At 42.7% G+C, this 27080-nt stretch overlaps 1 protein-coding gene across 1 annotated transcript; it reads right to left on the bottom strand.

The window, feature by feature from the left end:
- Nucleotides 1–5733: 5733 nt before the first annotated feature.
- Nucleotides 5734–23926, bottom strand: LOC8023571 (cytochrome P450 3A4-like). The gene is made up of 14 exons (XM_029987335.2): nucleotides 23860–23926; nucleotides 21275–21371; nucleotides 17367–17419; nucleotides 15737–15833; nucleotides 15271–15396; nucleotides 13501–13750; nucleotides 11630–11760; nucleotides 10805–10916; nucleotides 9101–9194; nucleotides 8397–8505; nucleotides 8229–8317; nucleotides 7414–7554; nucleotides 7164–7329; nucleotides 5734–5814 (listed from the first exon to the last, which is right to left on the bottom strand). Exons 1-14 carry the CDS (start codon nucleotides 23913–23915, stop codon nucleotides 5734–5736), a joined length of 1602 nt encoding a protein of 533 aa, XP_029843195.2. The 5' UTR covers nucleotides 23916–23926.
- Between the last annotated feature and the right edge of the window lie 3154 nt (nucleotides 23927–27080).

Here is a 27080-nt window from a genome sequence, read left to right on the forward strand (position 1 = left end):
TTGTCAAAACGCCGCGACTGGGGCTGTAGCAAATGAGTCGAGAAAGATTTGAAGGTCTGTTTTTATTTGCTTGGTTCATCCGAGAACTTGGATATGCGCCGGGACAAGGGGAAACCAGACGACGTCGTACCACGATTGCTTCGACGGGAAGCACTTTGCGTTGAAGTCACGGATACTTGTGGTCATCAAATTTATTGGTTTTGTTCCAACATGAACGCCGGGAAACCGCCAACTTGTATTGACCACCTGCGGACTACGCGTCCGTCTTCAAGTTCAAAAGGCCGCCTGATCGTTCAAAGTGTAGTCTGTTCTTTCAAATGTTTCTGCTTGTCGTCTGCTCTTTTTGACAACACCGGCCCGTAGACTGTGGAATTAGGGAAAGGACTCGTTGGTTTTTAGAGTAACAGAACATGGTTTATTTATATTGAAAACTCATTTAAGTAAAGTTAGAGAAGGCACGTCCGCCTTCGACCGTCGTTCGAACAAGGAGTCGCCCGCGCCCAGCTTCGGTCCAAGAGGGGGGCTCGTCGTTTATGGTCCCACGGTGGGGCGCGCTCTCCCCGCGGCTCCCCGTCCCTCCTCGTGGTTTCCTGGAAAGTGTCTGGTGCCTCGGTTTCTGCTCGTCTTCGAAGTCGTTTTTCCTTCCCTCTTCCCGGCTCGGGCATCTCCACGTTTTCTTTTTTTATTTTACAACATAGACCAAATGTTGGCCCGGTACATGCGAAAAGAAGTAAGTTCAGGCCTTAAACGAATTGAGTTTGAAGGTTTGTAAGCAGGCTCGATATAAACAGTAGATACAAGGAGATGTTGATTATTGGTACCAGTGGCCAACACTGACTTGTTATGCCTAATTCACTTCGTCCGATTCTGCTTGCGATTTTCAGTATCGACGTTGACCATCTCATCTACGGCTCACATTTTTGCAGCCCGAGCGACGTCGCGATTGAAAATTGCGAGCGAAATCTCAACATGCGAATCAGGCTTTAGCGTACATTCTGCGGCGTCCACGCGCAATAAATAGCCGTATGTCCCATTATTCACGCGAAGATTTGCCGTGTAACGAGTCTCGGTAATTTCGTTGAGGCCGCTCAAGCAGTCAGACATTGCCAGGAAGACGTAGAACCAACAATTCGAACGTGAAAAAGGACAGGGGGACTCACACCGACGCCGACAACATTGCATTTCAATAATTTGTTTATGGGCGACGGCGAGCTTCTTACCCACACTCCATCGCGCATGCGCGGCGCCGGTGGCGTCCGCTAGGGGCGCTCCGGTTTGTTTGTAAACGTGAGTGGGTGTAAAGATGGCGGAGGAGACGGGGATCGATTTTTCATGCGCCTGCTCGCTGACGCTGCCAATTGCGCTTAAATTAATTTATTTTGCTACAAATGCTAAACCGTCAGTGCGGCAGGGTATCACAGGTGACGAAGGTGTTGACGTACGTTACAAAAACAAGAATGTTGTTTTTTAGAAGAAAAAAAAAGAACAGAAAGCTCGTGACGCTTTCTGGAAGTCGAGGGTGTTTTGGGAGCCGGTCACAACATTATGTAGCAAAATAGTTCTTTTGGGTGGTGAAAATATTGTGGTGTTTGCGCTGTAACTGGTCACCAGTGCTCTAAAACGTGAGTCACGCATGATGACTTTCAAGCTCCACGGTAATGCAGCGTTCGCAGTATTCATGTCTCTGTGTCTCACAACTCACTGCACACACTCTTGCATTTAGGGGATTGCAACACGTCATCAACCTGCGCAATAATTACTAATTGGCAGTTTTGCATAGTTTTAGTATTGTGAAGTGAGGCATTGCGACCAAAAGATCGCGCTGCACATTTGAAGCATAATTCTCAGCGCGCACCAGGGTGTTGCCGTGCTGGTAGCCTGTGATAAAGCTATGAAATAACTGCATAATAGGAAGTTTTAGTAGATCGTTTTCTCACGTTCGCTACACTCTCCGGAACGACGACGCAACTAATGCGCATGCGCGGCGCTAGCCTTTTCTGCCGAGTCCCGGATCGTGTAGCCGGTTGCGGACAATGCTGCACGACAGCTGAAATGATGTACGAAATAACTCACTGTCATTTTATCTCAGAGAGATAACCACACAACAGAATAACTATTTGTAATGGAGGGTGCCATGAAATCCGTGCTAAGCTTCGCGGCGCCCAGCAGACTGCATCTCATCAAAATAACGCATGGCGTCGAACTGTGCACGGATATATACCTTCAAGACCTTCTGAGACACTGCTGGTCGATCTTCCCGATTTGTGTGAGAGCGTTGAAAAACTCAAAAATTTCCTAGTACCTCTTTATATTGATGAAAACGTCCTTTAGGTGCCCGAACCATTCCGACGCCTCCCGTTTGCTCTGCGAAGCAAAGTAGCAGAAAAGACCAACCAGCCTTTTGCTTTTGACATAGTTCAAGAAGCATCAGGACCCACTTTATGGATATCACCAGCCGTAATTGTGCCAAAACCAGAAACCCCGGAGGATATTCGATTATACATTGATATGAGATGATCAAATCGCGCAATCCATCGGGAGCATGTTTGCCCCACCATCGATGAAAGCATAGCAGCGTTAAATGGTGCAAAAACTTTTACAAAACAGTAGTTAAAAGACAAATACCATCAACTAGAGCTTGACGATGACTGTAGAGTAATTACTACCTTTGCAACTCACAACAAAGTTCACCGCCACAAACGACTCATGTTTGGAATCAATGCAGCAGCCGAAATTTTCAAGGATACCATTAGGCAAGCTCTAAATGGAATATATCATGTGCTGAACATAGGTGATGACATACATATAATTGGCAAGACGAAAGAGGAACACGACCGTCCTCTAGAGTCTGCACTCCAGAGATTGAGAGAGTTTGGCCTCACGGTTAACCCCCCAAAAATGCCTCTTCGCACAGAAAGAGCTCTGCCTCTTCGGGCACACTTTTTTTGCTTCCGGCTTCAAAGCAGACCCTAAACAAAATTCAACTTTTAAAAAAATGTGTCCCTACCAATACATGTGAAGTGCGACACCTCCTTGAAACTATCAACTACAATAAGCCCTTCTTACATAAAGCTGCTGATCTCCACACACCCGCTTCAACTTCTTATTAAAAAGAAAGATAAATGGAAATGTGGCCCAACGGAAGAAGCAGTCTTGGAGTCCCTGAGAGAAAACATATCTGGAGTTCATAACCTCGCTTTTTTTGACAGCACAAAAGAAATCGTCCCTACGCTTCACACGTCCCCTATTGGCTAGGGTGCCATCAAAGCTCAGGAAGGAGGCGGGAGTACTGCGATTGTCGCCTATGTCAGTGGCGTTATGACACCCACCGAATCCCGGAATTCTGAGATCGAACATGACCTGTTTGCAGTGCTTTGGAGAACATAGCATTTTCATCTCTACCCTTATGGCAACGAGGATGGACAAAAGTGGTTTGTTGTCCTGCTTCGCACAGACAACAAACCAGTTGTGTATATTCTCACCAATCCACGAGCTTCTCCATCTGCACGAATGGAGCGTCTCGCTTTAAGGATACAACAGTATACTTTTAGAGTGGAACACACACGGGGAATTAGCAATCCTTTAGACAACCGGTCTCGCCACCCCTTGCCGAACTGCCCTGCTGGTGCTTATCGCTCGAATCACCCATGCCTATGCCAACTTCATTGCCAAACATCATTTTACAAAAGTCATGACTATAGTGCGGCAGTGGTTACTGCCAAGGCTGTCGACTCTCATATACAGCAAGTAATTGTGTCCCTCAAGAATCCTGCCAACTAGTACAACCAAGCGCTGAGACATTTTGTATTGATACAACACGAGCTTTCTTGACAGACAACGGTCTTCTGCTGAAAGGTAATTCCCTCGTTTTATCTGCCGCTCTTCAACAACGAGCGATATCCCTTGCCCATATGGGCAACCAGGGGACAACCAAAACAGAAGGTCTTATCAATCAAAAAGTTTGGTTTCCACAACTAGACAGCATGGTGCATGCAACCCTAAAGAACTACATGGCATGCCAGGCCACTATCAAGCGCCCACATGCTGAACCCGTCACTATTCCAGCAAAAGCCAACCAGACTTGGAAAGCCCTCTCATTTAATTTTGGAGGACCGTTACCTAACGTAAAATATTTACTGGTCCTACTAACTTATGCTTCGCGATATCATATCGTGAAGGTAATATTATCACTTGCGGCCCCAACAGTAGTTAACAATTTATACAAAGGTATTTAGTATTTTTGGAATCCCGAGGGTCATCAAGATGGAAAATGGGCCTCCATTCCAGGTCCACGATTTCAAACCTTTCGCCCAGTCATTAGGATTTTTCTACATCACATTGCGCCGTGCTGGCCACAGGCTAATTGTGAAGTTGAGCGGTTTATGCGCACGCTCAAGAGATTCATACAAGCAACGACACTCGAAAACAGCACTTAAACCACCGAGTTGAGCCAGTTCCCAATGGCTTATAGGGCAACTCCTCGCTCGACAACAAAACAAACACCCTTTGCATTAGTTTTTGGGCCACCCATGGGCTACCTGCTTCCAGATTCAATAAATAACAACAACGCTGAACAACAGATGTGACGACACACAGATCTTACGAATCGCCATAACACAAGGTGTAGGCACCCGAGCACAAACACGCAAGAGCTAACAACATCAAGATCGGGGATTCTGTTACTTGCAAGAAAAACCAGACAAATAAGCTGACTCCTTCATGTGACCCCAAGGAATACACGGTCACAGAGATCAACGGAAAGCGAATCACTGCACGAAGGAGTCAAACAACAATCGCTAGAAACTCTAGCTTCAAACCTTTTCCTGTTAGCACGAATTCAAGGAGAAATGAAAAAACTGATGACACAGATGCCAGATTGTACACCACCAACCTATACAAAATTCACGCTGACTACACGCCTTAGAACCACAAAGCTCCTGAAAACGATGAACGCCTTGACGTGTTGGAGAGAGCAAGAGAGCAGCTACCTGCTGAAGCGCCGGGTCCCCCAGGTGCGGGACGACGTGCTCGTACAAGGAGCCCATGAGGCAGGGTCAGAGACTCTGTCTGTAGCTAACTAGAATTTATTTCTACCGAAATTTATTTCTCTGCTTAGGAAGAGTTATGTATAATTTTCCAATCGATTCATGTTAAGCGAAGTGGAGCCGATGTTGCGTTTAGTTAAATGATTTGTCAAAATCTCCGAAAGTGTTAGCCAAATACTAATTTCGAACTGAATTATACTTTGTTACGTTATGTGCGGAATTCTATTTATTTTTAATATAATTACAATAAAATCCAGACGCTACTTGTTTCAGCACCACTTCGACCACAGAAACGCGACTCTGACTGATCCGTTAACCAGATATGCATTGTTGTTCCATAAATGTATGACTGATGATTTCACAACTGATTCATTTTGCTGTTAGCAAGGACCCTGGTGGCGGAACATCACCGGTGGTTTACCTGTCAAACCTGTGATTCGATGTCGCTTTATCTGCAGTCATCAAATGAACAAAAACTGAAGTATTTCAAATTGCGCGAAATTTTAAATAAAACTGTAAAATTTGTTAAACTTTTGTGCCCGAAGGTGCGTGTTAAACGAAGAGTCGAATGAAAACATGAAGAAATTCTGAAATGTCATTTGCTATTTTCGAAAAATTGAGCAGATGGTAAATCGCATCCTGTTGACGCTATGCAAACAATCGACGAAGCGAAAGTTCAACCGAATTCTCAGATTTCCTCAAATTCCAGCCATACACCATCTTGAGGATAAGAAAAAATAAACGTTGATCCAAGTTTCAAGTGATCCTCCTGAAAAAAAAAAAGTAAAACGGCGGTCACAAGGAATAGAAAAGAAAGGCAGCTCCAGACGCTAAATGTGTCGTTTGTTGCGGTTCGCTCCTGGTTTCCAGCAAAGGAGAATGCAGAAATTAAAGGCGGGAGGTAAAATAACAAACAGTCGAATCTAAAAAGAAACGAAGTCATATTATAGATTACTTGATTCCTGGTTTGACGTTTGCGTCACAACAAGCTGTACCACATGTTTATTTCCACCTGAAGCCAGTTCACACTTTTTCACCATGTCAAATTTACAAAGCAGAAGGATTTTATAGGGCACCATCAAATGCTGGAATTGATGATCTCGCGTTCAGCGATATCCCAATCTGCCGCCTTTGTAAATCGAAAGTAATTTCAACATGATGATTCCCGTCAAGATACTGACCCTCCTTTCGTTCTTACACTGTGATATATATTTTTCGTGCTTTCTACAGTCGAAGCCGCAGACTGAAGGATGAAGCAAAAACCGGGGTGTCATTGAAACCGCCTCCAAAGCAATTTTATATTCCTCTATTGAGAGATGGTAATATTCAGAAATCTTAAGAATGTGCGTATTGTAAATTTTTGATCTGCTCTAAAAACTGTTGCAGAGATAATTAGAGTGACCACGCAATTCGTCTGTTTATTATAAAATAATAATTTGAATTTCTATTATCATAAAATAAGCACATGAGTTTGTTATAAATCGTTTCGCCTGAAGCAACGTAGCTGCGTCCACCAATTATGCCAGTTAATATTCTATCTGGTCGGCCCTGCGGAGTCTTTGAGGCGGTACCAAGAAAAATAAAATATGTTAGTCTTTACTAGAAAATAAAAGGAACGTGTTACTGCCTACGTCTCAAAATGCGTGACCGTTACCGTTACCAAAAAAGTTGCCCACGTAATTTTCGCGTGTTTTTTGTTATTTATTAGATAAAACGTATTGCTACTTTGACGTTACAGGTATACGAATAGGCACTATATATCAAGGTAATTACGTCCATGCAAAAACCTAACATAAATATCTTATTTTTCTTCGGTTCCACCTGAATACAAATAAAAGAGCCGGAAAATAATTAGTGCTATTTTTTAAGTATGGGACACAGGATGTAACGAGGAGCTTAACTGCGTTGCCCATTACTGGAAATTAGTTCGAGTTCGTTATACATTCGCTGTTCTGAAAATTTAACGAGTACACTATTACGATACTGAAAATGTAACGCGTTACCCGTAACACTGCTACTTTTAACCCGTTACCGCCAACACTGCTGTGCGATAGTTGATAAAACAACTAAAAATAAATTACAAAAGTTTCAGCTACATTCTAATGTTTAGAAACATACCTTGATGTGTCGTTCATCCAGCTTGATCCTGAACTTTGCCAACAACTTGGCCAACGTCAGCTTCATTTCTAATTGAGCAAACCTTATTCCCACGCAATTCCGTGGACCATTGCCGAATGGCTGAAAGGCCATTGGGTTTATCATTCCCCTGTTTTCGGGGCTGAACCTGTCGGTGTTGAAATTTAGGCAATTGGTGAACGTTCCAATGAAGTCCGCGTTTCATCGTGTGACTATAACGTTCTATACTTGCCTGTCGGGATCGAATTTATTTGGCTCGTTCCATAAATCACGATCATGATGCAGCTGATACGCAGGAATCAAGATGCTTAGCCCTGCTGGAATCTTGAGTCCATTGTGATTGTATTCACGTTGGCACGTCCTTGTGATGAAGCTTCAAACACAAATTGAACACAACACGCTCAGTAACATTATAATGTTGCTAGGTTACATTACGAGTAACTGAGTGCCACTGTACATGGTTCGTTTACAACAACTACCAACCAGCTCAGTTTTCAACTTTGATGAGTGCAACTTTGGGAGTTAGCACGCTGATCTTCAAATTATTCTCAACAACACTTGCAACAGAAGGATACCAAGAAAACAAAGCTCACGAGATAATATTTCTGATCAAGTAACGTGTATGGCTTTTTCATAAGCACATGCTATTTGGTAAGGTTGAATGCTAAGATTTTATTTGTAATCCATCACAATCACAGACATGGATGATTTATTACCAGCAACAAGAAAAGAAAATAGTCATAACCACATTCTAAAGCTAGTGCTCAGAAAGTTTGCTGTATACAGTCGTAATTTAAAAGAAAGCACTTGATAACCGCGGCTTATATCTGCATGATCGGCCCGGAACTTATAGGTATGTATTTACAATTCTCCCACCAATACGTGCTTCGTACTTCAAATGAAAGGCAAATAAATATCAATCTTACCCTAATTATTGTTTGAACTCCGCAATGCTAAAAGACCGCCATGAGAACGGCCAATCAAGCTCTTTGTCTTATCAACTGATAAGAAAACAACGACCCGAACCCTTGAGAGGTTGTACTTCACCCAACGAATGGTGTGTAAATCCGCATGGACTCCAAGATAACCTGGTCCAAATAGCGCATGGCAAAAACGTTGTCGTACGTAAAATGACACTGAAACAAAACACAAAAAAAGATCATATGAAACCTTCTCAAAGGAAATAACCTGCAAGAATTAGGGCTCGTATCTTACATCCCTTTCCATTACTGAAGCTATTTCAGCTCTGAGCATATCTTGTACTCGTTGATGTTTTGCCAGGAGGTATGCTGTGAACGTCAGGACTGCACTTGCCGTTTCAAAGCTGCAGAAAAAAAATTAATGTTGAAAACTTGGATTTTAAATGTGCCCATACTCCGACTTAAAATGGAAATCTCAAATAAAATTTGAGTTGTGTCTTTAAATCAAAATTATTTTTAGAACTTTTTATGTCACGGAAACCAACTATTTTAATAAGAAATAATGTTTTTATACCTTACAACAAAATTAGGTGTCAATAACATTTTATCATTAAGAAAATTGCAATCAAAAAGAAGATTGCCACGCACTGATATATATCCTCACAATGCAGGTTTTGTCGCACAAACTACTAAAAAATATAAAACAAACAGTACTTAATTCCAGCAGATGCTATAGTTGCGTTTAAAGAATAAAAATGTATATGTCTTTGAATGTTTCGTATTCGCAGGTATGCTTGCTTTTCACCAGACTAGTGGCTTGAATACTTATAAAAAGTTTTTTTGATGCTATGCAATGTATTCACACAAAAACAAATTAGGCAGCAACAACAACCTCAAACCTTGAGCCGATATCACGATGCCTCAAGTTTTTTGTCAGTCAATATAATTAAAGGGTTTTCAGTTTCTAGATAACTTCAAAATGCCGAACTAAATCCTTACCCGGCAATGAGGAAGATAACTGCATTGGACTGTATTTCCACATTCGTCAAGAATCGTCGTCGTCTCTGACCACAGGATCTGGTTTCAGATTGTTCTAAAACAAATTAATGTTGCATTACATTTTGACCTGATTCTCGAGGGAAGCGCCGATTGATATTTTTTAATTAGAAGGAAGCAGGCGACGACGATATCTCTGCTACAGATCAAACAAGCAAAACCCGTATAAGCGAATTTTTTTAGACACTAGTTACTTCTGAATACGACAAGGTTTGCCACAAATGTTAAAAGAAATGTTTCCAGCTCGCCCAAGCTATATACGTGAAAATTATAAATGGTTTTAGAGCGGAAGTCTGCAACCTTATACTGAAGCGGTCCAATTTCCTGCGAAGCGGAGACGGATCGGGCCAAATGATAACTCGCTAAAGCTAAAGAGGGGGAGGCGGTGGTGGTAAGGGAAGCGATCAGTTAAAGTAAATAGCTGATGCAACGCATGGAATTTTAATATATAAGATAAGCGTTGCACCGGCACTTTGATGACTGGAAGGTAGTAGCGGGCCTATATTAGGCACGTAATTTCCAATAAACAACAGTTGCGAGTGCGTCTTGTGTTGTATCTTTTCGTCTTAGTCCTTGCCGTTTTCATTTGGGGGCTTTTATATTTCAAGCAACATTACTTTCAGCCATTTTAGGTACAATTGCTAGAAGAATAAGTAAGATCAAATAAATTGTAACCCGCGCTTTCATATACTTGTCCAAGGACATGATTGAGACCCACTGCATATTCTAAGTAAGCCCTGACTTTTTAAGAAACTAATCAAATGGGTACAAAACGTGTATCCGGCATCAAATTCATGTCCGTCTAAATATTCTTGAGGGGTCCTCTGTTTACAGTAAGCCCTTGCTTTCTAGATTGGGGGGAGGGGGGGTATTTAATATATAATCTGTAAGTTATTTTCGGAAGAGTTACATCAGAAACGGCTATTGAGTCAAGTCAAAATCGAGACAGTCATGCTGCACTTTTCCTACGCACCAGCGACCTTGCCGTAGAGGGGCTTTCAGGCTGAGGAGTCGTTCAACGGACAAACGCCCACTATTGAAGGGAGCGTCAGTTTGAGTCTTGAAATTCAGTGGTGTTTGAATGCGTTTGATCATCGCAGTTTTTTCGTGGCGCAGCTAAGTTGACACTTCGTTCTGTGGGCACTTTTAAACATAAAATATTTCCTAAATCTCTCAGAATTATCTTACTAAAGTTTCGTTACCTGGGTAATTATGACATCCCCGAAATTATTTTCTCGAGAAAGCCACCGCTTTCAAAATGTTCCGTCCTCCATTTATGTCGTATAAACCACTTTTAATTTTGCTAAACATTTAAAAACATACAATTCAGACAAAATAAAAATAGGGGAGAAAACGGGGAGGAGGGGGAGGGGTTGGCTGCTAATTTGTCATTTTTATTGTATGAATGGTGAGTTAAGCCGCTGAAAAATCCAACACTTCTAGCGGCACATATGTTGTCATATCGAACTTCGGGCTTCCAGGAGTCTCGTTTACATGGAAACATATTTAGCATAGGACACCGCAGTTTCCACACGACCGGATTTCAATTTTTTGTAGAAGGTTGTTGTATCTTACTCGCCAGCCCACCAGGCCTTTGCAATAGAGGACGTCGTATATCCAAGCTAAACAAATTGTCTAAATGCTCACCTTGTGATGCTGGGTTGCTCTCGTATTCTGCGGCTAGGTCATGTACATTTATGGGAGCACCGTCATCAGCTTCGGAATTGAGCATCAACTGGAGGAGGTCGTCTCGCTGGACCTGATAAGAGGAATATTTACTCTTTGCAACGCCTATGAAGCCATATTAAAGAAGTCACTAATTAATAATTGCTTTGAACTGAAGAAACAACTGTGCCCAAATGTTGACAGAAGTGCGTGTTTGTTATTACCGACCGAAAAGCAGAGCACCGAGGCAAAGTTTTTAAAGGCTCCAATCATTGAAGCAAAAACAAATATTATGTCAAGGCAGTGAGAGTTCCTAAATTTAATTGACTTCTTACTTTTTTTACCAGTTATCTCAATACTATAAAAATGGTTCATTAAAAATAACATTCATATGGGGTTTAACTGTTATTTAAGTCTTCATGGGTTAAGCAAAAGGCAAATGGTTGCAATGCAAACTAAAAGTTGTATAGTGTTTGCTGACTTTCCTACAAATCCATGGAGACGGCAAAATCCACTAAAATTATGCATTTTTCTAAATGAAATTTTCTGAGGGCAGGTATGAAAATATGTTTGAGTGTCTTTCATACGTTGAACCGTTACCTTAACAATTATTGTAGCCACCCGCTGAAAAGCCAGTCAAGGGGACTTTGTTAATATTGAGCATTTGTAAATTAATAAATCGAGTTGAACTATGAAAAAAAAAGTCAACATTGTTTTTTTTTGGCACTCCCACTGCAATTTTCAAGGATGCACAACACATTAAATTATGAGCGGTAGAAAATATTTATGCGCTCTTAAATTACTCACATGAGGATTCGATCGTCGCATGTTTATGATGGGCAACATGCCATCCTTGATGTTATCGGTGGGCAACTTCATAAAATGCGCCCTTATAGCAAGGATGCACCGCCATATCAAGGAAAGCTCGGGAAAGCAACCTAAAAAATTAGGAAACAATTTGTTCACGCATATAAAAAAGCAGAATATGAAACTACTTGAAGTATAAGTAAACTATAAAGGTAAGAACGCACTGACATGAAATGTTACCGCGTGGGTGTCAGAGTTCACAACGCACGCAGCTACCACACGAAGGAACACAGAGGAATATTGTACCGTTCCGGAATGTTCCAGCCCATTATCGCGTTTGTGTGTGAAGATTGTGTGAAGATGGAGGAAGGACAAATTCATTAAAATAATAAATTATATTGCAATCACTCCTTCCAAGCAAGATAAAGAGATTGAACGAACTAATGAATATATTACCTAAGTGAGTAAAATGAAAACAAAGAAAAAAAGGAAAAGAAAAGTGGAAAGATTGAGGGAAGAAATAGGTTATAATTACAATAGATATTATTTATTGAAAAAAAGCGAAAAGCAGTAACCAATTGGGTACCGTGGGGTGGCTCGGGGTGGAGGCCCGAAAAGGACTTTGTTTTGAATTAGACTAATGTATATATAGAGGGAACAAGGCTAAAAAGGACTTTGTCTTGAATTACTTAGAGTTATATTCCAGTAAACACAGATAAAAGTATACATCTGGAAACAAAGTGACACTATCGCTCAGCGGGCAATAAACCGCTATGGCTACAGAATAACTTCATAAGAGGAAAATATTCAAATCCATTCTCAAGAAATTTCAGCTCTAGGATCCGAAAAAAAGAACAATTTGGAGCCATCATTTAGAATAAACATAAACTAATAAAAAAACATCTATATGTTAATAAACCCTATAAAACATATTTGGCTTACTTTATCATACATATTGAAAAAAATAACACGTGCAAAAGAAACCAACGAAGAAACCTCGTCGTCGTCTCAACCAAGACACAAGACCAAGAGGCATTAAACTGAATGGACAATATCTTAAACTACGCCATTATTACAACGAGTTTATAATCGAGAAAAGCCCCCGCTGACAAAACAGAAACCCGTACCCGATTCTAGCAGTTTCGTTGTGTCCCTGTTTTTCATTGTTTGTTTGCTTTTCAATCAAAATTTTGTTTTGGTCCTATTAGACCAAATGTATTTATTTTTAATTGGTTTCATTCTGTTTTACCGTTTGGTGGTGCAGGTAGAGCGACACATTTTATTTTATTCATATTATCTCTGGCTACAAAATGCAAAATGTAAAATTTTATCAAGTGTTCTGGTCCAGAACATTCGAGAACGTGCCTTGTGTACAAAATCAACAGTAACGTGCACCTACACAGCCGTCCATCCGTCGCTGACGCAGGATCAGAGGTACTTTTGCCATTATGCTTGATGGCACACGTTCCTCTCGTGAAACGCGTAATTTGTGTTCTACATTTCTGCACTATAATTATTGGCGACAAAATTTAAGCACGAGGCTATTTACAGCACAAAAGGATCGCCACAAGTTGGGGTGTTTGTATATTTATAGAACTTGCCATTCTTGTGAACGAGCTGTGAATTCAGCAGAAGTAGCTATTATTTCCTATAGGCAAAATGAGCAGCGCCTTTTTTTTTCTTCAATACTCCAAGCAAGGAACTTAAATACACATATTTTTCACCTCAATATCTTAAAGTAAGTTGCATGAAGCGTCCTCTCTTTTTTTGTGCTTCAGGTTACATCTCATAATAAGGTTCCCTACCCCAAATTCAGTCTAGACGTGTATAACATAAACGCGATGATTTAGAGTTGTATAAATGAAACGCACTTATGAAAAAGTTTAGCCAGCCCGTGCGAAACTGTTGGACACTTTTCTGAGTTTCATTCAGAAGTTGATCCATTTCTGTTCCGCTGCCGTGTTTCTGAACACCGGTACGAATTCCGAACGCCGACCTCACAATCACGTCAATGGCCAGCTTCTGAAATATTCTTCGAACTTCGATGGCTCCACCATCGAGGGAGCTCTGCTTCACAACGCCGAGAAATTCGTTGGAGCATTCGTCCATAAGGTTCACCATCTGAAAGAGAAGGTGCAGAAACGTTTAAACTTACTGCTAATCTTAAAATTGAACTCCTTTGAAACAAACGGTTAGAACACAAGTTTACAGCACTGCACCTCCTAACTGAATAGCTAACTTTCGCAAAAGAGGTTTTTCCTTCAAAATTTTTTTACACCAATTGATATATTCTGATAACTAAAACCTTCTGATCATATTAAGTAAAAAAACTATCAGAAAAACATCACATGACGCAGCTAGGAACAAAATAAGGAACCTCTTGATTACCGGTCAGGTGAGTTATCATTTTTCTCGATAGTTGGTATATAAACTTGCTAAAAATATAAGAACTACAGAGCACTTCGGTACCACACTTAGCCTAAACGCACCATCTGTTTCACTTGATTTCTCATAACGGTAAAATTATAGATTTTTTTTCAGGTTGCTGTCGCAAATAAACACACTCTCCGCTCTTAACCTTAACGGGCAAGTTTTCGTGTCATTGAAGAAAGGAAAAATAATGCCGATCGCGTGATCAGAGTGGTCCGCTTTGTTTAATATGGAAATTATGTTTACATATATTTTAGGTTCAGTGAGTATTCAACTGAATCTATAACGGGGTATTCCTTTACGCGTCGTTTGAAGCGTAGGCCAATTATTTCTGCAACTTACTTCAAACGAGAAGAGCAGGGTATACACATAGCATGTGAGTACCCTGCTCCAAAATTGTTCTACAGCGAAGCTATTTATGGCTAGTGTTCCGTGGATATTTCGTGTGCAGTTACTACAATCTCTGCGCTCGCACCGCCATACGGCTCGCACGCGCACGCCTTCCCCGTATAAAAAAATTCGAAGAAAATACCCAAAATAGAGCGTTGACGAAACCGCGTCCAAGATGCCATTTGTTTTAGGCTTTTGTGTTTGAGAACAGTTAGTGCTGCAGATGCCATCTCGTTCGGCGCGTGGAACACCATTCCCTGCAGTCTCTTTGGTGCTTGAGTAATTTAGCAATAGTTATATCGAGTGCTTTAGTTATCAGTAGGCACAGGCACGTAGCCTAGATTTCGTTTAGGGGGCGGGGGGGGGGGGCGCTTTATGCACAACATCGTAGATGGGGAAGGGGGCAGTGGAGGTCCCAGCAAAACTAAGGATTTGGGTGGAGGGGGGTGGGGGAGGAGGCTGGCCCCCCCGGGCCACCCCCTGGCCACGCGCCTGAATAGGCACCATTTTTAAGATCACTAGACTCTCAGGTGAATAAGAAATGTTTCTCAAATATTTTCCCTTCTGCGACCCCCGTCGGCCTTGTCTACGCTCGCACCGCTCTCTCTTTGACGTCGTTCCAAGCGCTTGGGTGCCTAGTTCGCTTTCCATCAGCTATCCCGGGGTAGCGGTAACGTCGCCCGTGTCTGCTTTCCGCCGGCTCCTCGGGGCGCGTCTGCGTCGTGTGCCAAACAGCTTCGCTGCTTCTCCACCTTCGCAGAGTGGAATGGCTCATGATTTGTTAATCTTTAATGACTTTAACGGAAGTGATAATAGCATACCTTTTTCATGCTGCTTATTTTGAATGCAGGAGTGAGTAGGCTTCTCATCTGTTTCCAGCGTTCTCCCGATGCGTTGTTGAGGCTCACCTTCCCTAACGGATGCGTCTTCGAAAAGTTGGACACCACCTATGGAGAGGTTACCAAAAGGTCCAACATCAGGCAGTATATACATCAAGACAAAAAAAAATAGATAAACAAGTATAAAAATCGCTTAAAATATATTGGTTATTATTCGTCAGTTCAAGCTGTACAATCAAAACTTCGAATATATATTCGAATGTAATGAAAAAGCATTAAAATACTTATAAAAATATGAAAGCGATTTTTAGGGGTTGGAAATTTACTTGACTTCATGCGTGCTACGCTTTAATTCTACCATACACAATTATAAGTAAGATGTTAAGGAGGCACAATTTTGCTTTGCACTCTAGAAGCCCAGTCAGGTCTCGCCAGAACTGGCACTTACCCCTCTTTCGTGGAAGTTGGCAAAGTCTTTGATCTGAATTGCTTTTATCAACTCCAGGTTCTTGACAATTAGAACAGGCGTCCCGCCATTGAAGAACCTTCGATAACAATAAATATAATCAGCAGTACAGAAATGCACAGGGTCCGGCCGTTACAAAACGCTCTTCTCTTTGAGTAGCGCTACGTAGAAAGGTCAGCAATAAACATTGCTGCGTTAGTAAACCTTAAAAAGAATGGCGCTTTAGCATAATAATGGGCGACCAGTAGGAACGTATTCAAAGAAATAGTTGTATTTGTTGAAACTTTTGACACAAGACTTCTTACTATAATTGAAAACTTTCTATCACTACATTCTCCATAAATATTCAAGGTAGTTGAGCCATTCTGTCTTTCAATAGCAACTATAAAAGTGGCGTGAATCAAATGCTTAAAAAATCCCTCAACATAAAAATAAAGATGTGTTTAAAAGGAAGCTGTTAAGGGCTAGCTTTCCCAAGATCGTGACCGCCAGCAAACAAATAATGACACAGAACTCTGGACAGGTACCGCCATCTATGAGCGACGGCGGCAACCAGGCAACCGGCTTGCCGGGTGTCTGGTTGCCTCCGTCGCTCATAGATGGCAGCAGCCTTTCGAACCTTTCCAATCTGGCTGGCCGACTTGCGGCCGGCCATTACTTCATTCTCACCAGAGCATACCTTGGCTGCTCTTCCTCCTTCACCAGAGTGAAAAAGCTGAAAGTTTTCTTTTTTTTTAAAGCTAGTTTGGTTAAAACACGCGTAACAAAAAATAAATTTTACGGGAAAAAAATTAATTTTCTTTATTTACTTATATACGCTAAGGGCCCTTTCGGGCATTACATAGGGGGGAATTCATACAAAAGGAACACGTTGACAGTAGTGATACACAGAAAACAGGAAAAAAGAAAAGAAAAGAGAGCCGCGGCACACTAAAAACCATTTAGGGCAATAGTGACGGCGAGAGATTTATTTGAAATTCTGGGCTCAAAGTCCATGTTGTCACAGAATGGTCATTCGCTCTTTCGACCTCAACATGAAGGCGAAGCCGGTCCACCTCTCCTCCACCCGTCCAAAATGATGAGAGAGAAAACAAGTGGAAAGGAGGTGACTACTGACTAAATCGCATCTCGCGCCGTTTGTATTGCTCTAAACTTTTTCTTGAGTAAAATTAATTTTTTGACACGCGTGTCCCGAACAGACTATTTAATTTTTTTTTTTTCCGGGGCCCCGTTAGCAGATTGCTGCTCCAGTGGAAACTCGTTGGTTTCAGATCAATGTAGGATAGAAAACATAATCTAGATTCACCCGAAAGTGCCAATACTTTCTACAAACCAGCATTAACGTTTTTAAATCGAGTATAATGTTATGTTTGTTACGTGTTTTCTCTTGATAATCTCGTGCTCCCGGCCTTGAGACCAAGTGATGTTCTTCTAATCTCCCGTGAATTCATCAACCGAATTTCTGTGAAATCATGTTTCTGAAAGTTATGCTTGCTCTAGATTCAAACAAAATACGCGATAGCGTCTTTGCAACCGATTTCAACATCCACACTAGCAGAGAATCCGTGGAAGGTTGTTTTGTTTGAAAATAAATACCACATATTTTTTTTACCCGACAAATTCTCCGTATTGTTCGATCCATTCGTCGAAAGCCTCTGCGGCGCCCTGAAAACAAATAGAATACAATATTTTATTATATTGCCACAGAAGTTTATATCGTTTTTTTTGTTTTATTATTAGTAACTGCAGAAAGGGGAAATTCAATCTCTGAATGTTATCGTAACTCCCAAGGCCGCCTAAGCATTGAACGGGACGCTATGAACTCCAAAACATTACTCTACAGCGATATCTCAAGCGGATGGCAGTATTTCTAGAGAAAAAGAAGGGCGGCGATTAATCAGCATTGAGAACGAAAGGGAGCAGCCTTGCTTCTCTCTTCATCGCTTCAGTTCACCTGCTCGAAAAGAGGAAGCGAAGAGTAATCAGAACAGTGACGCGAGATGTGTCATCGGCCTCGCGCAATCGCGGAATTCTTTTCACAAAATACGGCCATCCGTTGGAAATATTGTTGTGTTTGTGATGTTTTCGGGTTTTGCAGCGTCACGTCTATTCCTACAACGTTGTTTCGTGAGCTCCGAATTTCGGTCCAGCATCTCTTTCAGGGCAAGTCAGTTTTTGCGTACGCTGCTGACTGGTTATGAATATTTTTTTTTGTCCCAATCAATATGAAATGCATTTGTTTCTTTGTCTATCAATACCTAGTGGCAACAATGTTCGAGATAGCGCCTCCTGCCTTTTTGGCAATGCTCGTAAACTTCGTTTCAAATTAGGTCCGACCACAGCCAAAGGCTGCGGTTCGACGGAACAAACCAAGCAGCACCAAGAGTACAGCGTCACGGTGCTTGTGTTGTCTTTGCGCGTTTGATATCACCGGCAAGACCAATCACTCGTAGTGAATGTGACGTTGAGCAGCTCCTGTCGCAGAAAATCCGGCGTCGGTGGCGTCGTGACGGGAAAATCCTGATTGGTCGATAGGGTCATGACGTTACAGCACCATAAACTCGCTCGACGATTTTCAAACAACAGACAAGGTTCATGTGAAACGTGACGTCACGCGTGGTATGAGAGTATTTTAAACCGTGAAGTTTGACTTAAAGAAAAACAAATTGAAGAATTTTGTGTGGGATTTGAATCCGCGTACCTCTGGTGGCGAGCCACCCACGTATACTGACTCGGCCACGCAAAGCAGCTTCCGCAGCCAATCAGAAGGCGACGAGAACGGGGCCCTTTTACGCTATTGCGTTCCATTCTTAAAGGCGAAGCTTAAAGGAGCTGTGCAAGAGTTTCAGCGCTTTGCTCAAATAACTTGGGAGTTGGTGTCTCGACCTTTCTGAAGTAAAGAACAATTAGAAACCGATTTTGCCTGCGTGTCTTAGTTTTTATTTTAAAAATGGACAAAGATTGGGGTTTCCGGCACCTCTCAACTCCTTCAACATCTTCCGAGTCACATGCGCTGTGACGTCAATGGGGGTCGCGCGGAGTCCCGGTGTAGCTCGCTCTTTCTCTAGAGCCATCAGTGAGCAGCGAGAACTCATCCGCTCGCGACCGCGTGACCACGTGCTGGCGGGCGCAGCGCGAACAATATAGTGAAAGAAGGAAAGTCTCATCCGGTTCCGGCCATCCCCGTCCGGCAATGCCCCCGTCCCCCTCCGGCTTCTGGCGGTTGTTCGCGGTAGCAGATAGAGCTTACGATTTTGACCTCGGATAGATGGCACCACTAAAACTCCGTATAATAAAGTTTTGTCGCTGATATCAGGTTTTTTAGGCATTGATATTTATGTTGGAACGACAAGATTTATAGAAAAGTTACCTTTTATCGAGCAGGTATTCGCACAACCTGCTAACTTTCTACAACACCCCCATTGATGTCACGGCGCGTGTTTCTCATGGCCGCCGCTCGCGGCGGCAGGTCGGGGAATATTCTAATTTTTGCATCGCGATAGCGCGGCGGAATCGCAATATTTCGAAGGAAGGAGGTGTGTTTTCTGTCCTTTGTGACAAGATGAACAACGTCAAAAGTAGAAAATTCCAATTCTTTCAACGTTGAAATCGTTGCACACCTCCTTTAAGAGTCCTCCAAGTTTATTTGTTCTTATCGTGCGTACTCAAAACCACGAGCGCAGTGACGACGCACTTTTTTTAGTTGTTCGATTGACTGTATCGAAACGTAGTGTCGGCTGCGGTAGGTCTCAATGTGAAACTGGGCGTGTTGCGTTCCACGCGTCCCTTTGAACTCAAAAATTTCAGTCGCGTGACTGAAAGGACTCTGAATATTCTCCACCCATTAATACCAAGCACCGCAATCCGAACCAACAGGCAGGTCTCTAAAGCTCATTTCGTTCGACAAAGATTGAACAGTTAAATACAAAGGGTCGGGTGAAGTTTATCACCAGACATGTGAGCTGCTGGATTCCTGGTCGTCTAACATTGGTACGTCAGAACAAGCGAAAAATTAAAGAAAAAGCATCCCGTTTCTATTTTTTTTTTATGTTCCAGAGCGGTCGTGAAGCTTCTGGTTAATCCCACGCTGGTGCTAGTATGTTCGCTTTTGCCCCACGGTGAACAGTATCTGAGCATAACTGTAAGGCCGTCATGATAAGCGGCATTCTGAATATATAACGTGTCTTTTTTTGTTGTAAACTTGCATAGGTATTATTACACAGTTATCGTTAACAAAAAAACAACCTTAAAAAATGTCTGCTGCATTCAATGTTCCTTGTTAAGACAACGTGTTAAACAATATAAGAAATGGAGCAAATCCAGCTTGTTTGCAATTTTATTTAGCAACGAAAATCTTGCCCATGTTAGTTTTTTATACTTCAGATAACCACAATGCAGAGCGTTTTTCTCTTTTAAGTTTTAACACAGACACGTCTCAAAAGTAAAACGATCCTCGATAATCATGCAACAAAATTTTGATCACCGTGTTTTAATATAAAATATCTTGAAAAATCGCTATACCTGCCAACGGCAAATTATTATTGTTTTTCGGAGGCCTCATCAGATAGTAGATATTCTGAAAATCCTATTAATCTCACTCCGCATTTCTACGACTATCATATATTATTTAAAATGCTCCCAAATGGTATGTTCTGATATTTGACCAAAAAATATGCAAGTAGTGTGCGGAGATTTCATTAATTAAAATGGAAAACAGTATACCCGATTGCCGTCGCCAGGTAGCCATCGTCTTTTTGCGCCTTTATGCCTTGGTGGCATAAAGACGCCAAATTGCTTCTTTATGTAAAGGTAGTTTCTCAGTTCCTTACGATGAATTAAAAAAATTGCACAAATTGAGCAACAGCCACCTTACTATTTTAACTTTTTCACAAAAAAAAAGTCATTGGGTGGCCCATTAATTAAACTCAAATTTCATGGGTGTTGGTTTCATGGGGAAAACATAAAGCCTAATAGATCCTCTTTTTTGTCTTATCGGCAGGAAGATAAACAGTGAAGACCATCTGGTTAACGCTTCTTCTCATATGTACCACACAAACTCGGATCTGGATCCAGATCGAGATCCAGGTACAAGTCCTAACTGAATATGGATAAAAACAAAACAAAACAAAAAACGCGTGAACACTTGTTTGAGACGAGCGCCTGAACACGGAATCAGGCGCTCGTCTCTTTCCCCTTTTTTGTTTCTTCATGTCGCGTCATTTGTGAGTCGCAGAGTCAGCCAAATGGTATTTTCCCTTTTCCTTTTCGTGAATAGGGAAAAAGATTTTTTTTTTTTATGGTTACATGTTTCTCACGAAACCTACACTTATAAACGATGAGTATGATACATGTACCACCTAACGATACCTTTGCGGAAAGTTTCATTTTACACGTTTTTTGGTTTATAAATAAATATTTTCACGTTTTAAACACTCTTGAAAACACCTCAAAAAAAGTTTGCATGATTTTACACCGACGTTAACTTGGCAAGTCGCGGCAGAGATAGGCTCGCCCAATTACCTTTCGTATAAGCTCAGACAGATTTCCCGAAAAAAGGCTAGGTGTGGGGCCGGGAATGCCGAGATCCCGAAAAAGTAAAAACCGCTGTCTTCGACGCCTGCAAAAAAAACACGGTTCAGAAATATTAAAAAAAGAAGAAAAACACATCGTTTGGTATTCATTCGTACCGCTTCTAAAGTCTCCCACGATGGGGAGCATAGTTTTTCAACAAAAAATGAATACGACTGTAGGTAGGGGTTATGCCAATATCCTAAACTCCTCCTCAATACCTAACATTGGTAGAGGAAATGTTCTTAGTTATTTTTAAAGACTTATGTCTTTTTTTTGTTCTTTCATCAGACCGTCTTGTTATGTTACGTATATACGCTTCGAGTTTCGCTACCTCATTGTCCTGTGTTTTTCCGACCGCCGCCATCTTAGAGCATGATGCAGAGAGGGCGAAATAGAGCAATCGTTACGTTTCAAAAATGCTCGGGCGATGTCGTTTTCTTCTGTTGTGAACCATTGTGACATTTTTCGGGGAGGGAAAAGCGTTACCTGTATGGGGTCCATATCACAAGAGCGAATGACATTTTAGCGAACGGCGACACTTGAGCGAATGGTCGTTTAAGCGAATAACGGGGACGCGCGTTAACCCATCCGTCGCGCTGCGCTTTACGCCGCTTCGCGGCGACAGTCTGCGGCAACTTATTACAAAAATATGAACTCACTTGGCCCACCCAAAAACGCCGCTTCGCGGCGTCCGACTCTTCGCTAAAGTGTCATTCGATGAAACGTGGGCGTTCGCTAAAACGTCATTCGATCAAGTGAGTGCCTCCCACCTGTATGTTCAGTTAAAGCTTCGAATACCAGGTGTCCGCTATTTTTAGCACCAGATGGCTGAACTGTCGTGACTTTGAAGCTTAGCTTACTTTGCGCCTTTATGTGAGCTTTGCGGGCCCTTATACAGAAAAGCCATGATGGGACCTTTAAGGGTGCGATAAATAAATATCAGTGTGTAAGACTCAAAGCGGCGGCTTACAAAAGTGAAACGGCCCTAACGCTGGACACATATTGAAGGCAGTAGAGACAAAGCTCCAAAACGCGACAGCAAGCAGTGAGACAGAACGCAATGCGGGGCGAAAGTTCGTCTGCTTCCTTTGCAAGGGTTGTGGTGACCACAGAACGGCGACGAGCTCTGACTGGCTCTAATTGAAGGATAGTGTGTAGACCTCGAGGCAGTTTGCTTAGAGTTCTACCCACTCTTCTTTCATCAGAGCCAATCAGGGCTTGGCGTTCTGACGTCACCACAACCCCTGCAAAAGAAGCAGACAAAACGTGCCCTCCGCATAGACACTTTTCAAAACCCCATCAAGCAACGCATGGTCTTGGGCAAGAAGAGTGCGGTTTGAACGGAGTACTCGCTGAATTCTGAAGCAGCACTCACTTCAAATACGAGCGAGTCGAATTTACACCGAACAGTGACAAAGTTTACGTGTCGAACATAGGCGCATAGGCCGTGCCCACAAAATAGCGTACTCGGATACTTATCGCGACAGGTACTAGATTGCCCGCGGCCTTCGGGGAAGGGTATATGGATTCTTTTCAGATTCAATCCGGCCACCTTTATTACAATCATCATCTCAGTGTATGGAATCTATGCCAAACTAATGACATCCTTCTCGAGGCTGACGAAGGAAGAAGCTGGAAATACTGTCAAAGGGAGGATTTATGAGGTCTATACTTTCTAGACATCGGTAAAACACAATGGACGAATTAGTTACATTGGCTGTATTAGCGTTTATTTCGGAGTGGTGTCCAATCAATTCCTTGCCACAAGTTTGGCTCTAAAGGCTGCTTTTTATGCGTTGGTGTCGGTCGCGATCGCAGCAATCGAAAGGACAGCCATTATGTCCCCGAATATGTAACTGAATGCAAGATAACGCAAAAAACCTCCGACCAGTCGTTACATCCAAGCGCGTGGCACTTTTGTGGGCAGCGCGTGCAGTTGCAAGCTTGCCAGGTATATTCCCCTGCAGTGATACCGGTCGAAACGTCCTTTTGTGACCTTCTTGAAAATAACCAGAGCGCGCGCGTAGCAGGCGTTGAAGATACGCGAGAGCGGAGATTCCGAAAATATCTTTTATGACATGACACTCCTGGAAGAAGGGGCTTCAGTTGTACTTTGGGAATAATTTTGTCCAGCCTCCGCGCTACTAAATGAAAAAAAAAAATAATGCCAATATTCGTAATCCTGGAGGCCAAATAACAAATTAATGGGTTTCACTCAAAAACAGAACCCCTCCAGCTTGCCTTTAAAGCATTTTGTTGATGAAATTATAATCAAGGTTCTAATTGGTAACCGCTTTGTAAAAGTCACTTCTTACGTCCACACCACAGAAACTGAAACGAAGCAAAAAGAATTATGATGTGATCAAGGAACCAATTCTTATCTGCCAGTGACACGCGAAAGTGATGGTGTCCGATGAAATACAGCTTCGTGACCGCAATTAGCTCTTCGAAAGTGACACTATTTTTTAGCCACCAGATGGCCGTGATGCTTGTAAAGGGTCTATTCCGAAATCTCGAAAAGAAGCAACACTCACGCGATCAGCCACGCCAGTGCCAGGAGTGTCACTACAACCAAAAGAACGGTTGCCATGCTCGCACGAGTGGGATGATACGGCTTCGCAAACTTGCGCGTGCAAATACTAAACTGGCACAAATGAAGTACAGTCGAACGGTCACGAAAGTCACTCCATGCGCATCGTCTTATCTAGCCTGAAAACAAGACCGTTTACTTCCGCAGATTTTACCCTCGTTAGACCAGCATCCTTGTCTGTCGCCTTATCTCTGCAGTGCACACAAGCCACGTCTTTATCAGAAAGCCGATAAGAATCGCTGCGCCGCAAAGGAACTTGATCTTGGCCGCGAACGCTGCCAGACGACTTGAGACCTTGGTCACGACCAGAAAGGCTATATTCGGATGTTTTAGTAGATCTTAATTGCACTCCTACCACTATACCCGCTTATGATACGATGCGTGCACATAGGCGTAGGTGGAGCGACTTCTGACCTTATCGTAATAACGCGTTGGATTAAGGGCCGCCTATAGGCCGTTATAATATGCGGCTTCTACGCCCATGCCAACCTTCTCTTCTTGACTCTACCACGCGTTCTGAACATCAATAATATTATAGAGTTTTTGGGAACCGTTTTCGCACGTTCGATGCGGTACGGTAGGCCTTCCGGTACGACCTCCACGTGCGCTGCTCCAGAATAGACTCAATGGGGATTTGTAGTAGACCGTTTCCGCAGCGCGCTAAGCACCCGGAGAGCGCTCCGTATTCCGCCAGAAGGCCTTAAACTATGCAGATAAGGCTGGCGGTGGGCATGCGCAGCTGCGCCGTTTTCTTCAGGGATACCGTAGCGGAAAAAAAACGGTCTACTACAATTTTCTACTGGCGCAGTTCATATTGGAGGGCGCATCGTACCGTATTGGATGTGCGAAAACGGTTCCCTAAAACTATCTTATAGACATCTTTTGTGGAGTATCAGTCGCTGCGAACGTGTCCACGGCGTAGTGACTCAGCGATTTTCGCCTGGGTGATAAGCGTAGGAAGGGTGTCGCGGATGATATGAAAACGCCCAGGTCAACTGCGTGGCTCTGAAAACCTCCACTGCCATCTAACGGAAGAAAGCTGAACTGTCAATGAGACTATTGAGTGTACGAGGGGCATTTGAGTGGCTGTTTGATTTTTGTCCCTACCAGAGATGGTTACTGCACACCTAATAGGCGATCGTTTGCGGAGTCAACACCGATTTCGACACTGTGTTTGATTAAGTGTGAGGCACTCCAATACAAAAGGTGAAAGCGAGGGACTGAGAGTTGAATGTGCAGTGATTATGAGTTGCTTGATCAGGCCGTGGGAAGAACAGGATAAGAATTTGTAGCTTATTTCATAGAGAAACGCTGGTCGTCTTTCATCCGCAAAGTTATTATCAAGCACCCGACAAATGATGACACTAGCTGCCCATTAGGTGGTTTCATCCGTGCTTGATTTTGCTTTTTGTCGCGGAAAGCCTCTACAGTTGGCGTGGAAAACTGCATGAACTGAGCAACAGCACGTGAAACTGGGAGTGACACAAAAAAAAATGAATGCGAAAGCACGACGCACGCACTAGGCACAGCTCTAGTTAGCCGGACACTGAGGCCGCCATCGCGTCGGGGAACCGTGCTCGTCTCGGAACCCGGAGGCCCGGGTTGAATTCCTACCCAAACCGAAATGTGCAACATTTTTTTTTTTTTGACGTCTTTTACTATTTGCGCTGCACCGCCAGCGCATCGGCAGGCTCGTTCGCAACGATGACGCCGGTGCTAGCCATATGACGCGTCGTAGCCGATGGGAACTTGGGTGCCGTTTATCGCTGCTAGACAATGATAACGCCGGCTTCAAGCTAAAATAAAGCCAGATCGCTCCATGAGCCCACTTAATGCTTTCGCATTAAAGATAGAAACTGCCACTCAGACTTCGATAATGGTTGATCTTTCTTTTGGTAGATGGCACTGCAGGCCTTCTAAGCCACGCACTCGCCTGGGCATTATCATGCCGTCCCCGTCCAGTAGCTATCACACTAACTGGAATTTTAATCGTCCGTTTTGTACTGCCGGCACTGAAATTTGGTGCACAGAAGTGATCACCGGTCAGAACGCTGAAATCGGTCTGGCGACATGTTGTCGCGAATACGCCGAGAGGGAGACCACTCAGGGCATTTTCAACCTTTTAATTTGAAAAAGGAAAGAATTATTGTTTCCAAGTAATTTGGTTTTTACATTGTTCGCATTACCATTTATAGTCCTTACCAGTTCGGCGTTTTAAAGGGACACGGAATCGAAAACTAAAATATACCTGTCACGTTTAGAAATACGTTCAACGTGATCAAATCTATCTGGTAATGACAGACGCATGTTCGCATTTCGATCGGATAGCGTTTGTAGTTTCAAAGGTTCCGTTCCAGCGATCGCTGGAAGATCGGCCATCGGAGAGCGCGATGCATCTCGGCATACCTGACGTCAATTGGCTCAGTACGGGCAAAGCTGCTTGGGGGCTGGCGTGGTTATGAGCCCCGCCACTTTGTGTTATGAACCCGTTAAAACCTGCACGTCTTAGTTGCCCATCCCCGCTCCCCGCGGGAGCTGAACAGGCCGGGAGAGAAGAAAAATCCGGATCAAAAGGGCCTGCCGTTGTTGTTCCGCGGAGCGGCGCTGCTTTGAAGTTCTGAGCGACCTAACGACATTCGGCTTATTCCTTTAAATAATGTTTTGCTGTATTTTTCATCAAACCATTTGTGTCTCCGTGGTTTGGAGAGGAGGCGGTTGACAGTTAGAGAATAAAATTGGCTCTAAAGCGAAGTTTACACATATGCAACCGAGTTAGACCGAGAGAGACCAGACCGGTTTTTAAGCTTCTTGCGACGTTCTAAGGTGCAACCCCACCGTGCATGACGTTTCGGTGCTTTTTTGACGGCTTATAACTTTCTTTCTATATATCTTGCAATTGTAAAGTTAATTTCAAATTAAAGGGAGGTTCTTAAACAATAATTTAATGTCTCGATATCACGTTTATTTTTAGTTGTTAGTTAATTATAGAGCTTTTAATAGAAAACAGTTTCTGATATTGAAAAAAATATTTCTCGGGTTATAACGTCCCATCGTCCACGATATTTTACGTGAGCGTTTGGTTGGATGCAATAAATTAAAAAAAAAAGTAAACAAGAACCTGTACAGATAATGTATATTTTGAACTAAAAATAAAGCTTAAAATGG

Source organism: Ixodes scapularis, unplaced genomic scaffold (assembly GCF_016920785.2).
Source record: "Ixodes scapularis isolate PalLabHiFi unplaced genomic scaffold, ASM1692078v2 PGA_scaffold6__148_contigs__length_123643588, whole genome shotgun sequence".
Taxonomy (NCBI): domain Eukaryota; kingdom Metazoa; phylum Arthropoda; class Arachnida; order Ixodida; family Ixodidae; genus Ixodes; species Ixodes scapularis.

Excerpts from the sequence above, each read along its gene's own strand:
- LOC8023571 (XM_029987335.2), bottom strand. The coding sequence starts at position 23,915 with ATGGCAACCGTTCTTTTGGTTGTAGTGACACTCCTGGCACTGGCGTGG. Across the intron at positions 21,372-23,859 it reads GCACTGGCGTGGCTGATCGC|GCGTCGAAGACAGCGGTTTT; the intron begins GTGAGTGTTGCT and ends TTTTTTTTGCAG. Across the intron at positions 13,751-15,270 it reads AAATAAGCAGCATGAAAAAG|ATGGTGAACCTTATGGACGA; the intron begins GTATGCTATTAT and ends CTTCTCTTTCAG.